Genomic DNA, 13,375 nt, shown 5'->3' with positions numbered 1-13,375 from the left:
CGATTGATGTTTCTATCTCACATAGATGGTTTTCTCTCGCTCTCTCTCCCCCCCTCCCTCCTTCCTTCCCTCCCTTCCTCTCTTTCTCTCTCTCTCTCTCTAAAAATCAATAAACATATCCTAGAGTGAGGATAAAAATAATAAAATGACTAAGATGATTATAATTAATAACTTGAGGGGTGAGGAGTCATATGATTCAAGCTATGAAAGACCCCTAGAATAGGTTCTTTGAGAAATGTTTTACAGCAATGTAACTGTTAATTGAAATTTTAAGAAACTACCATATTAGAAAGCATATGCACACAACTCTTTAAGACCCTTTGAAACTTCTTCTCATGAACATACCCATGTTTCTTTCCGGTCTGCACCAGAAGCCTCCACATAGATCAGGTGAGTTGCAGTGAGATGTAGAATCCCATTAGTTAATTTATTACCCATATAACGATCCAGTAGTGTCACATTTTCTACCTGTTATTTGGGGGGAAAAAACTGATTAAATAAAACTCATTAAATCATCAATGCAACACCTGTGAATTAAGTGAGATAATTCAAAGTCAGATAAATGATGTTAATTTGCTACAGAACTTCTTTGAGACTTTCTAGTTCCTGCCAAGGAACTAATATGATTTATATTTCCATTTCCTAAATCAGCCCTAGAGAAACTATGAAAGTAAAAAGGAAACATGTATTCTAGGAAGGATTAACATTCTACATGATGTTACCACAATGGGGTAGGTGTGGGTAGAAGATAAATTAGACATAGAGCCTGTTGAGATACTTATCATGTTGAAGGGAAGTTGCAGTTATTGCCTGTGTAAAATATCAATGGGGTAAATAACAGGAGGTTAAGTCTTAAGTTAAAGAGCAAGAATATATAATATATAACCATCTACAAAGCAGGAGAAAACTTGATCTATCCAATGGAAAGCAGGATATGAAAACAACAACAAAAAAGTGCCATAAATGTAAGGTATAAAATGAAATGCCACAAATAAGTCCTAATGTAAGAGTAATTACAACAAATGTACAGGAATTAAATTTACCAATTAAAAGACTTACATTTTTCTAAATATTTGCTCTAATTCTGTGAAATATGGCATTGGTATTTTGATAGGATTTTCATCTATGGACATTTTAATGAGGTTAATTCTGCCTTTCCATAAACATAGTATATTCTTCCACTTATTTGTATCTTTCTCAATTTCTTTCTTCAGTGTCTTATAATTTTCTGAGTACAGCTTTTTTTATCTCCTTGGTTAAATGTATTCCTAGGTATGCTATTCCTTTTGAAGAAATTATGAATGGGATTACTTTTGTAGTTTCCATTTCTGATAGTTCATTATTGGTGTATAAAACTGCAACTGGTTTCCAGATATTTATTTTGTAGCCTGCTACTTTACTGAATTCATTTATCAGTTCTAGTAATTTTTGGTAGAATCTTTAGGGTTCTCTATATATAGTATCATGTCATCTAAAAATAGTGAGTTTTACTTCTTCCTTTCCAATTTGGATACCTTTTATTTTTCCTTCTTGTCTGATTGTTGTGGCTAGGACTTCCAGTACTATGTTGGATAAGAGTAGTGAAAGTGAACATCCCTGTCTTGTTCCTGATCTTAAGGGAAATGCCTATAGTTTTTGCCCACTGATTATGATGTTGGCTGTGGGTTTGTCATATTTGGCCTTTATTAAGTTGAGGAATGTTCCCTCTATTCCCACTTTGTTGATAGTTTTTATTATAAATGGATCCTGGATTTGTCAAATGTCTTTCTACATCTATCAATATGATCATATGATTTTTATCCTTCACTTTGTTTATGTGGTGCATCACATTATTTGATTTATAGATATTTACTAACCTTGCATCCCAGGAATAAATCCTACTTGATCATGATGTATGATCTTTTTAACATATTACTGAATTTGATTGGCTAATATTTTGTTGAGAATTTTTGCATCAATGTTTATCAGGAACACTGGACTATAATTTTATTTCTTTGTAGTGTCTTTATCTGGTTTTATAATCAGGATAATGTTGGCATCATAAAACGAACTTGGGGATCTTCCCTCCTCTTAAATTTTTTGGAGTAGTTTGAGAAGAAGGGGTGTTCTTTGAATGTTTGGTAAAATTCACCTGTGAAGCTATTGGTCAGGACTTTTGTTTGCTGTGTTGGGGTTTTTTGGTTGTTGTTTTTTAGTATTGCTTTCATTTTATTAGTTGTAATAGGTTTCTTCAGATTTTCTGTTTCTTCACAATTCAGTTTTGGAAGATTGTTTCTAGGAATTTGTCCATTTCTTATGAATTGTCCAATTTGCTGACATATAGTTTTTCATAACTTCTTCACATGCTCCTTTGTACTTCTGTGCTGTCAGTTGTCATTTCTCCACTTTTATTTCTGATTTTATTTATTTGAATTCTCTCTCTTTTCCTCTTGATGAGTCTGGTTAACAGTTTATCAATCTTATTTATCTTTTCCAAAGAACCAGCTCTTGATCCCACTGGTCCTTTGTATTGCTTTTTTTATATTATATTTCATTTATTTCCTCCCTGATCTTTATTATTTCCTTCTTTCTACTTACTTTGGGCTTCACTGAATTTTTCTAGTTCTTTCAGGTATAAAGTCAGATGGTTTGACTTTTTTCTTGTTTTTTGGTTATTTTTATTTTATTTTATTTTTGAGGTAGGCCTGCATTGTTATGAATTTCCTTAACAGCTTTGCCTGTGTCCTGGATTTTGGGATTGTTGTGCTTTTATTTTCATTTGTCTCATGGTAACTTTTGATTTCTTCCTTGATCTCACTGTTAACCTATCCATTGCTTAGAAACATGCATTTAGCCCCCATGTGTTTGTTTTTCAGTATTTTTTTCTTGTAATCAACTTCTAGTTTCATACTACTATGGTAGGAAAAAATGCTTGATATGATTTCATTCTTCTTAAATTTATCAAGAATTGTGTTCTAGCAAGTGTCTATCCTATAATATGTTCCATGTGTACTTGGAATGAGTATTCTTCTGCTATGTGGTAAAATGCTCTGAAAATATCAATTAAATCCATCTGGTCTAGTACGTCCCTTAAGGTTGCTGTTTCCTTATTGATGTTTTGTGTGGAAGATCTATACATTGATGTCAGTGGGGTGTTAGAATCCCAACTATGACTGAATTACTGTCAGTCTCTCTCTTTATGTCTAGCTTTATATATTTAGGTGCTCCTATACTGGGTGCATAAATGTTTACAAGAGTTGCATCCTCCTGCTGGATTGATTCCTTTATCATTATACAATGCTCTTCTTTTTCTCTTACAATAACCTTTGTTTTAAAGTTTATTTTGTTTTATGTAAGTATTGCTACCCCAACTTATTTTTCATTTCTATGTGCATGAAATATCTTCATCCTTTTACTTTCAGTCTGTGTGAATCTCTTATTCTGAGGAGGGGGTCTCCTGAAAACACATACATGGATCTGTGTTCTTATCCATTCAGGTACCTTAGGTCTTTTAATTGAAGCATTTAAGCCATTTACACTTAAAGTGATTATTGATAGGTATGTATTTATTGCCATGTTATTTTTACAACTATGTTTCTTTTCTTTTTCTTTTTTTGTCTTCTTAAAAAAGACCTTTTAACATTTTTTGTAATACCGGTTTGGTGGTAATTAATTTCTTTAGCTTTTTTTTTGTCTGGGAAGCTCTTTATTTCTCCTTCAATTTTTTTAAAAAAATGTTTTGATTGATTTTTTAGAGACAGAGGAAGAGGGAGAGAGATAGAAACATCAATGTGAGAGAAAAACACTGATCAGCATGCCTCCTACTGGGGATCGAGCCCACAACCTAGACATGTGCCCTGACCGGGAATCAACTGAGACCTCTCAGTCCATGGGACAATGCTCAATCTACTGAGCCACATGGGCCAGGCTCTCCTTCAATATTTTATTTATTTATTTATTTATTCATTTATTTTTCTCTTTATTGTTGAAAGTATTACAGATGTCCCTTTTTTCCCTCACTGACTCCCTCCTCCCTGCTACCATCTCCTCCCCCCCCCCCTCCCCGCACTCTCTTTCAATTTTAAATGATAACCTTGCTCGGGAGAATAATCTTGGTTGTATATCCTTGTTTTTCATCACTTTTAATATTTATGCCAATCCCTTATGGCCTGAAATGTTTCTGTTGAGAAATCAGCTGACAGTCTTATGGGAGCTCCTTGTAGATAACTGTCTTTCTCTTGCTGATTTTAAGACTCATCTTTGTCTTTAACCTGCGTCATTTTAATTATGATATGTCTTGGGGGGGGAGCTCTTTCAATTCATATTGTTTGGGACCCTCTGTGCTTCCTGGGCTTGTATGTCTATTTTCTTCACCATTTGGGGAAGTGTTCAATAATTATTTCTTCAAATTGGTTCTTGACCCCTTGTTCTCTCTCTTCCCTTTCTGGTACCCCTATGGTATGAATATTGTCCCAAAGGATCCTTAAATTATCGTCATCTTTTAAAACTCTTTTTTCTTTTTGCTGCTCTGCTTGGGTGTTTTCTGCTTCCTTGTCTTCCCAATTGCTGATTGGATCCTCTGGTTTATCTAACCTACCGTTGATTCTTTCTAGTGTATTCTTCATTTCAGATATTGTACTCATTTATGACTAGTTCTTTTTTGGGTTTCCATGTCCTCCATTATGCTTAGTGTCTCTTTGGTTAAGTTCTCACTGAGTTCATCCATTTTCCCCCTAAGTTCCCTGAGCATCGTTCTAACCATTGTTTTGAACTGTCTATCTGGTAGCTTAATTGCTTCCATTTCATTTAGCTCTTTTTCTAGGGAATTCTCCTGTTCTTTCCTTTGGGGCATGTTTCTTTGTCTCCCCATTTTGGCTGCCTCTATTCCTTTCCATGTATTAGGAATATCTGCTATGCCTCCCAGTCTTGGTAAGGTGGCCTTCTGTAGTAGGTGTTTTGTGGGGCTTAGATGCACAGTATCCCTGATCACCTGAGCTAGGTGCTCCAGGAACGTCCCTTGTGTGTGTTATGTGAACCCTCCTTTGTAGTTGAGTCTTGATTGGTTTTGGCCTATCTGTGGGTGAGGTTGTTTCTCGGATGGCTGACTATGAGAATCGGCCCTGACCATAATGTATGAACTGCTATATGGAGGCTGGAACCATGTAGCAGATTTTGCCCCAGTGGGGTCTGGTGCCTGCCAAGATTTTCCTTTAAGTATACTACTTGTAGAGCTCATTGAGTTGTGCTCTGATGTGGTCTGATTCCCTCCATTTGACGTGTTGGTTCTGGGGCTACTTATAATGAATTCCAGTGCAGGTCAATGTCAGGTGCTGCCTGTGACAAACCCTCAGTTATCTGTTTGGAGCTACAAAGCAATCCATTTTCTGGCTGCCTCTGCATGGCCTAGGTGTGCTTGGCAAGGGCCAAGATAGACACCACAGCCAGTTTTTACCAGCACAGGGTTCAGGGGCAGGTCATTCAAGACACCCTAGATTTGTCTCCACCTTCTAGCTTTCTGTTAGGCTCAGTCACTGAAAGAGTCTCTGGCCGTATGTTTGCGAGTTGTGTGAGGTAGATTCTCAGTCAATCACCAGGTAAGGGTGAGTGGTGTTCACCAGACTGACACAGATTCAAACTTAACACCACCAGTGCTAGGTCTGAAGCCACTCAGCAACAGTCTCAGGGTACACGAAGGCCATCCTCCACCTGCTGTTTGCCCACAGAATTTTGTGGTGGGGTGGGATCTCAGGGAGTCATCAATGTAAGACCAGCATAATTTATCAGGCCCAAACTGACCAAGATTTGTCTGTGTGAAGGGAATTTCCTTCACAGGAACAGTGCCATCTGGTGTTCCAAGGAAAAATGACCCCTGACCCAAAAGCCACAGAACATGGTACTGGTATAAAAATAAGACATATAGATCAATGGAACAGAGTAAAGAGCCCAGAAGTAAACCCACACCTTTATGATCAATTAATATTTGACAAAGGACTCAAGAACATATAATGGGTTAAAGACAGTCTATTCAATATATGGTACTGGAAAAATTGGACAGATACATGCAGACAAATGAAACTAGACCAATTTCTTACATTATATACAAGAATAAACTCAAAATGGATTAAAAATTTAAATGTAAGCTAGCCAGTGTGGCTCAGTGTATTGAGCGTTATCCCATGGACTGAAAGGTCCCAGTTCGATTCCCAGTCAGGGCACATGCCCGGGTTGCAAGCTCAATCCCCAGCAAGGTGCATGCAGAAGGCAGCCAATCAATATCTCTCTCTCTCTCTCTCTCTCTCTCTCACATTGATGTTTCTACCTCTCTCTCCCTTCCTCTCTCTCTAAAAAATCAATGAAAACATATTTTTAAGAAAACTTAAATCGAAGACTCAAAACCATAAAATTCCTAAGAGAAACCGTAGGCAGTAAAATCTCTGACATTTCTCATGCCAATATTTTTTGTGATATATCTCCTCTGGCAAGGGTAACAGAAGTAAAATCAAACAAGTGGGATTACATCAAACTGAAATGTTTTCGTACAGCAAAGAAAACCATCAAAAACAAAAAGACAAGCTACAGAATATATTTGTCAATGACATATCTGATAAGGGGTTAATATCCAAAATTTATTTAAAAAAACTTACACTATTCAGTATACACACACACACACACACACACACACACACACACAAAACCCCACACAATTAAAAAATGGGCAGAGGATGTAAATAGACACTTCTCTAAAGAGGATATACAGATGGCCAGTAGACAGATGATCAACTTCACTAATTGTGAGAGAAATCCAAATTAAAACCACAATGAGATATCACCTTACACCTGTCAGAATGGGTATTATCAATAAATTCACAAACAACAAGTGTGGTATGTGGAGAAAAAGGAACCCTCATGCACTATGGTGGGAATGCAGACTCATGCAGCCACCATAAAAAACATTATAAAACTTTCTCAAAAAATTAAAAATGGAACTGTCTCATATCCCAGCAATTCCAATTCTGGGTATTTATCCGAAGAAACCCTAAAACACTAATTCAAAAGAATATATGCTCCCTTATGTTCATTGCAGGGTTATTTACTAGCCAAGATATGGAAGCAGCCAAGTGCCCATCAGTAAATGAACGGATAAGAAACTGTTGTATGTATACACAGTGGAATATTACTCTGCCATAAAAAAAAGAATGATACCATTTGTGAGAGCATAGATGAACCTGCCCAGTGAAATAAGTCAGTCAGATAAGGGAAAACACTATATGATTTCACTTATATGTGGAATCTAAAGGACACTATAAACAAACAAACCAAAAGAAACAGACTCATAGATATAGAAAACAGATTGATAGTTGCTAGAGAGGAGGATGGTTGGAGGACTGGGTGAAAGAGGTAAAGGGATTAAGAAGTACAAATTGGCAATTACAAAATAGGAATGGGGATGTAAAGTACAGCAGAGGAAATATAGTCAATAATATTGTAATAGCTATGTATGATGCTAGGCATGTACTAGAAAAACAAGGGGGTCACTTTGTAAAGTATATGACTGTTTAACCACTATGCTGTACAGCTGAAACCAATACAAAATAATATTGAATGTAAACTATAATTAAAAAGTAAAACAATAAAAGAGTACATAACAATAAAAAAGTGAGCTATCAAGCAAGAAAAGACATGGAGAGAACTTAGATGCATATTACTAAGCAAAGGAAGCCAATTTGAAAGGCTACTTACTATATTACTCCTACTATATGACACTGTGGAAAAGGCAAAACTAAAGAGATAGTAAAAAGATTAAGGAAGAGGGAGGGATGAAAAGAATCAGCAAAGGACTTGAATAGACAATTCTCCAAAGGAGATATACAAATGACCAACAAGCATATGAAAAGATGCTCAAAGTCACTAATCATAACAGATATTCAAATCAAAACCATAAGATATCATCTTACACCCATTAGTGTAGCCACTATAAAAAGAGCAGAAAATAACAAATGTTGGCAAGGATACGAAGAAGTTAGAACCCTTGTACACTGATGGTGGGAATGAAAAACAGTGCATCCATTATGAAAAACAGTATAAAAATTCCTCAAAAATTTTTTGAAAAAGAATTAACAAATATATCGAGCAATTCCACTGTTGAATTTATATCCAAATAATTCAAATCAGGATCTTGAAGAGATATTTGCACACCCATGTTCACTGCAGCATTATTCACAATAGCCAAGAGGTGGAAGCAACCCAAATGTGCATACACAAATAAATGAATAAAGAAAAGGTGATATTTATACACAATGGCATATTATGCAGACTTTAAAAATGACATCCTGCTAGATGCTATTACATGGATAATATTATGCTAAGTGAAATAAGCAGTCATAAAATGACAAATGCTGTATAAATCCACTCATATGAAGTATCTAAAGTAGTTAAAATTATAGAAACAGAAAGTAGAAAGAATGTTAAGGACTGGGGGAAAGGCGCTAGGAGAAGAAATCAGTGTTTAGTAAGAATGGAATTTTGGTGTCGCAAGATGAAAACATTCTAGAGATATGTTGCACAATAATGTGAATATATTTAACACTACTGTACTGTACACTTAAAAATAGTTAAGATGGTAAATTTAATGTTACTATTTTTTTTTTAATCCTCACCCGAGGACATTCTTTGATATTTTGTTCAGATAGAGTGGGAGGGGGAGAGAGAGAGAGAAACATCAACATGAAAGAGACACATTGAGTGGTCACCACCCACACGACCCAACCAGGGCCAGGGACAAACTGCAACTGAGGTACGTGCCCTTAGCAGGAACCGAGCTCGGGTGTCTCCAGACCACAGGCCGACGCTCCAACCGCTGAGCCAAACCAGCCAGGGCTAATGTTACTTTTTTTAACCACAATTAAAAAACACTCTTTTCCAATCCTAAGAGAAACTAGACTTATTTTCCTTTACTGGATAGGAAGGCATGTGTTTCCTGCACAGAGTCATCCTTGCTACAGGGACAGATAACAGAAAGCTACAAGGGGGTTGGAGAAAAATGAGGAAGGGAATGAGAAGTATCCAATTGCCGGAGGGAGGGAGGTAAGGTGGAAGGATAAGGCCAGAGCAGGAGTAAAGATTTAATAAATGAAAAGCCAGATTCAGCAGGTCCAATGTAAGATAAAGGAAAAAACGACTAAAACCCAGGAGACGTTTTAAGGTCCAAAACCTAAATGGAGAAGGTACTATGGTCTAAATATTTGTATTCCCTTCAAAGTCATAAGTTAAAATACTAATACCCAATATGACCACAAAGCCCTCATAAACAGGATTAGTGGAATTAATGCCCTTATAAAAGAGGCTCCAACGAGATTCCTTGTCTCCTTCCACCATATGAGGATATAGTGAGTAGTCAACAGTTTGCAACATGAAAGAGGGGCTTTACCAGAACCCAACCATGCTAACACCCTAATCTTGGACTTCCAACCTTTAGAACTGTGAGAAATAAATTTGTCGTTTATGAAAGGGTTAATGTTTTAAAGGGTAAAGGCAAAAGCTTGCAAAAGGCAGAAACTGTGAAAAATGCATTGCTTGCATGACCTTTGCCCAGCCTTCTGTGTTGAGTAAAGATTATTGGATTATCCGCAAGACAATGAATCACCCAGCGATACCAGACCAGTTCAACTGCAAAGTGGACAATGGGCCAGGCAGAGTATGTCAGCAGGAACTGCTGGAAGCTAGAAGTAGAGTATATAACCTACACCCAACTGTTATTCGAGGCTGATCCCTTTTCGGGCTCAGCTCCCCTGCACCCAGGTGCATGCAATAGATAATTTTGCTCTACATTGGCCTTGCTTTGTAGATGTGATCTCCGCTGGCTCGGACCTTTTAGTTTATAAACCACCCAGTCTGTGGTATTTTGTTATAGCAAGCCAAAAGGACTAAGACAAAAGAGAAATAGAAAAGAATCCTAAGTAATCTTTAGCCACAGAATAAGTAGAAGAGTAGGAATGACTAGATGGGTAGAAAATGCATGTGGGAAAAACTACAAAGTAATGTTGCAAGAGAAACATGAGTGCATACAATTCCCTTCCTAATGGGGAAGATACAAGTAGGTATTTGCTAATCTGAATGCAGAAGACTATATAAACTTTATGAGAATAGTTTGGTAAAAGCATGTGATCCCATCAGCCAGATGAAAGTTAAAAGGAAAGTATGCTTGCTGCTGTTGGAGGAACTGTGGTTAGTTTAATAGAAAAAAATCAGTGCCGGATGGGGTTCACTCTCTCACTCTCAGGAGAAGTCATACTTCAGGAAAAGAAAGGGCAAGAGGTAAGGCATAGAAATTTATTTTTTAATATGTTTTGATTGATTTTTTAGAGAAAGAGGAAGTGAGAGATAGAGAAACATCAATTGGCCCTGGCCGGTTTGGCTCAGCGGTTAGAGCGTCGGCCTGCGGTCCGGAGAGAAACATCAATTGGCTACCTCCTGCACATCCCCTACTGGAGATCGAGCCTGCAACCCGGGCATGTGCCCTGACCTGGAATTGAACTGGGACCTCTCAGTCCATGAGTCATACCAGCTGGGCTGGAGTAGAAATTTAAAATATAAAACATCTTTAACTCTCTCCTGCCTGTCCCAGCATAGGCAGCCTTGAATGGCAGGAGAGACTCAATAAGGAGAAAAACTGGCCACTGAGAAGGAGCTCTTGCTAAGGCCCAGGGCCCTACCTACTAAAAGGCTGCAATGTCCATATATGAAGGGTGTTATGTTCCTCTTGGAAGGTAGTCCTGGAGAAAGCCTTGGTGGTGGTGGGCGGGGGAGGGCTGTTGATATTGAAACTGTTGCTATGTACTTCCTTAGGGCTCCACACAGCAGGAAACTTGTGTCCATTAACACATAAGACCTTTTAGGAGACCTGCAATTACTCAGACCCTCCCCTTTCTCCACTCATGGGCACCAGAGTTCCCTCTGGTTCTGAGACAGTGTAGCAAGAAGGTCCCTCTGCCTGTTTGGCCTTTATCTCACAGAAACCAGGGTCCCACAGAATATATGTATGTGTGTAGGGCGGGGGGGGGGGGGGTAGAAAAAGAGAGAGATAGGGTAGAGACATAAGAGACATAAGGAGGGGGGAGGTAGAAGAGAAAGGAAAGGGAGAAAAAGAGGGAAGGGGAGAGGGGAAGAAAAGGGAAGGAAGAAAGAGGATAATTAAGAGAAAAAATAGACAGAAGAGAGGAGGGATAGAAGGTAGGAGAGGAAAAGAGTGGGAGGGAGGGAAGAAGGAAGGAAGGGGAGAAGGAAAGGGAGGGGAGGGGAGGGGAGGGAAAGGGGAGGGAAAGGGAAGGGGAGGGGAGGGGAGGGGAGGGGAGGGGAGGGGAGGGGAGGGGAGGGGAGGGGAGGGAAGGGGAGGGAAGCGAAGGGAAGCGAAGGGAAGCGAAGGGAAGGAAGAAGGAAGAAGAAAAGAAGAAAAGAGACTGGCCACCACTAGGTACTATACAGACTCTAATTCCCAGGCAGGCCACCCAATTGCTTGGTTAGTTTTGCACTCCCCGGTTATAGACAGAGCACTGACATTTGTAAGACATTTGTTTCTAGGACAGGGGTTTTCAACTTTTTTATCTCATAGAATGCATTAACCAATTATTAAAATTCTGTGGCACAGCAAAATATATATTTTTTGCCAATCTGACTGAAAAATAGGTATAATTTTGATTAATTCACACTGGACAGCTATTGTTGTGTTAGCTGTTGTCATTTTTTTTATTTGACAATCTAAGGGAAAAGAGGTCATGCCCCAACTAAATGGTCAGGTATTGCACATATAAATAATTCTTGTGGCACACCAGTGTGTCTGCCACAGCACACAGGTTAAAAATCTCTGCTCTAGGCTGGGTGGTGTTGTTTTTTTCATTTCCCTTCCAGGATGGGAGGAAGAGAGGAAAGGAGGAAATCAAGTGCACATCAGAGCTCTCAGAATCCATGTACTATCCTGATTTGCCACAATTATTGGTAATGATTTGGATACACTGTAAAAGTAAATAAAAGATGAGACATCTGCCTCCAGGAAGAGCAAAAGTATAATGATGAGATCCATCAGTGGTACACATGTCCAACATAAGTCCTGCCTCATGTGGCATTACCTCTGACAGCAGAGAACATTCATCATGACAACAACTGCTGCACTCTGCACATACAGTGATACCTCGGTTCTCGAACATAATTCATTCCAGGAGGACGGTCGAGAACCGAATTGTTCGAGAACCGAAGCAATGAAACCAATAAGAAAACGTGACTCCACAAAGCGTGACTCTCTCTCTGCACTCACACTGACGACGCAAGCAAGGCGCGCTGGGCCGAATGAACGCCATTCGGCTCATCTCGGAAGTTCGAGTTCCAAATATTTGTTCGGATTCCGAGACAAAAGTTTCTCGAATCTCCATTTGGTCGAAAACCGAGGCGTTCGAGAACCGAGGTATCACTGTATTTAAAAGGCTTTCTCCTACTTTCACAAGTATCTCTGATTTAGGTCTCTTCTTTAAAGTAGTAATAAGAAAATACATAACAGGGCAGATGGGAAGAAAGGAAAAGGTAGAGGGCAAATGAAGTATTTTGTGTCAATATGTACAAGATCATTTGAAGCAAGTGTTAAAAATGCAACCTAAACTAGCCTTGAATTTGTCTCTTCACACTAGTTTTCAGCACTCCTCCAATTAAAGCAAATTTCAGACTCAAAAAGAAATGCTGCATTTCACAGACCACATATCTATCATTAAGAGTTTGAAGCACAATGCCCTGGCCGGTTTGGCTCAGTGGTTGGAGCACGTTGGCTCTCGGACCTAAGAGTCGTGGATATGATTCCCTATCAAGAGCACATACCTAGATTGCAGGTTCGATCCTCATCCCTGGTCAGGGTGGTGCAGGAGGCAACCAATTGATCTAATTGATGTGTCTCTCTCACACTGATATTTCTCTCTCTCTTTCTCTCTCTCTCTCTTTCTCTCTCTCTCCTTCCCATTGAAAAAAGTCAATAAAAAAATATCCTCAAGTGAGGATTAAAAAAAGTTTGAAGCACTGAAGTTAGAATTTTCCAAATTGACACCACCATTTCTCAAAGCATATTCTATGAACCCTAGTTCCAGAGGATGTTAACTGGTACACACACACACACACACACACACACTGTACATTAAACAAATATAATCAGGTTTATTTCAGGGTTTCTCAGAGACTTTAATGGTAAAAATCCACTATGAATCTCCATGGTGTTTATGGTATCAACATATTTTATCTTCGAATCCTTTGATTTTTTTTAAAACAACTTATCTTATGGGACTAGTAATCAACAGGAACAAGGTTTAGGAAATGCGAGGATAATCCAATCTGCTAATTTTATCAAAGCATTACAGAGCAGGCT

General features: G+C 38.5%; 1 protein-coding gene across 1 annotated transcript in view; it reads right to left on the bottom strand.

The window, feature by feature from the left end:
- MTMR8 (myotubularin related protein 8) overlaps positions 1-462 on the bottom strand; it is a 49,695-nt gene extending 49,233 nt beyond the window's left edge. The window contains exon 1 of the mRNA XM_036271123.1: positions 346-462. Within this exon, the coding sequence (XP_036127016.1) occupies positions 346-438 (93 nt within the window). The 5' untranslated portion in view covers positions 439-462. The remainder of the gene's footprint in view (positions 1-345) is intronic.
- Between the last annotated feature and the right edge of the window lie 12,913 nt (positions 463-13,375).

The sequence above is a fragment of the Molossus molossus genome, unplaced genomic scaffold (assembly GCF_014108415.1).
Source record: "Molossus molossus isolate mMolMol1 unplaced genomic scaffold, mMolMol1.p scaffold_m16_p_2, whole genome shotgun sequence".
Taxonomy (NCBI): domain Eukaryota; kingdom Metazoa; phylum Chordata; class Mammalia; order Chiroptera; family Molossidae; genus Molossus; species Molossus molossus.
Note: the sequence above shows the minus strand (reverse complement) of the source record. Positions and strands in the feature narration are given on the sequence as shown.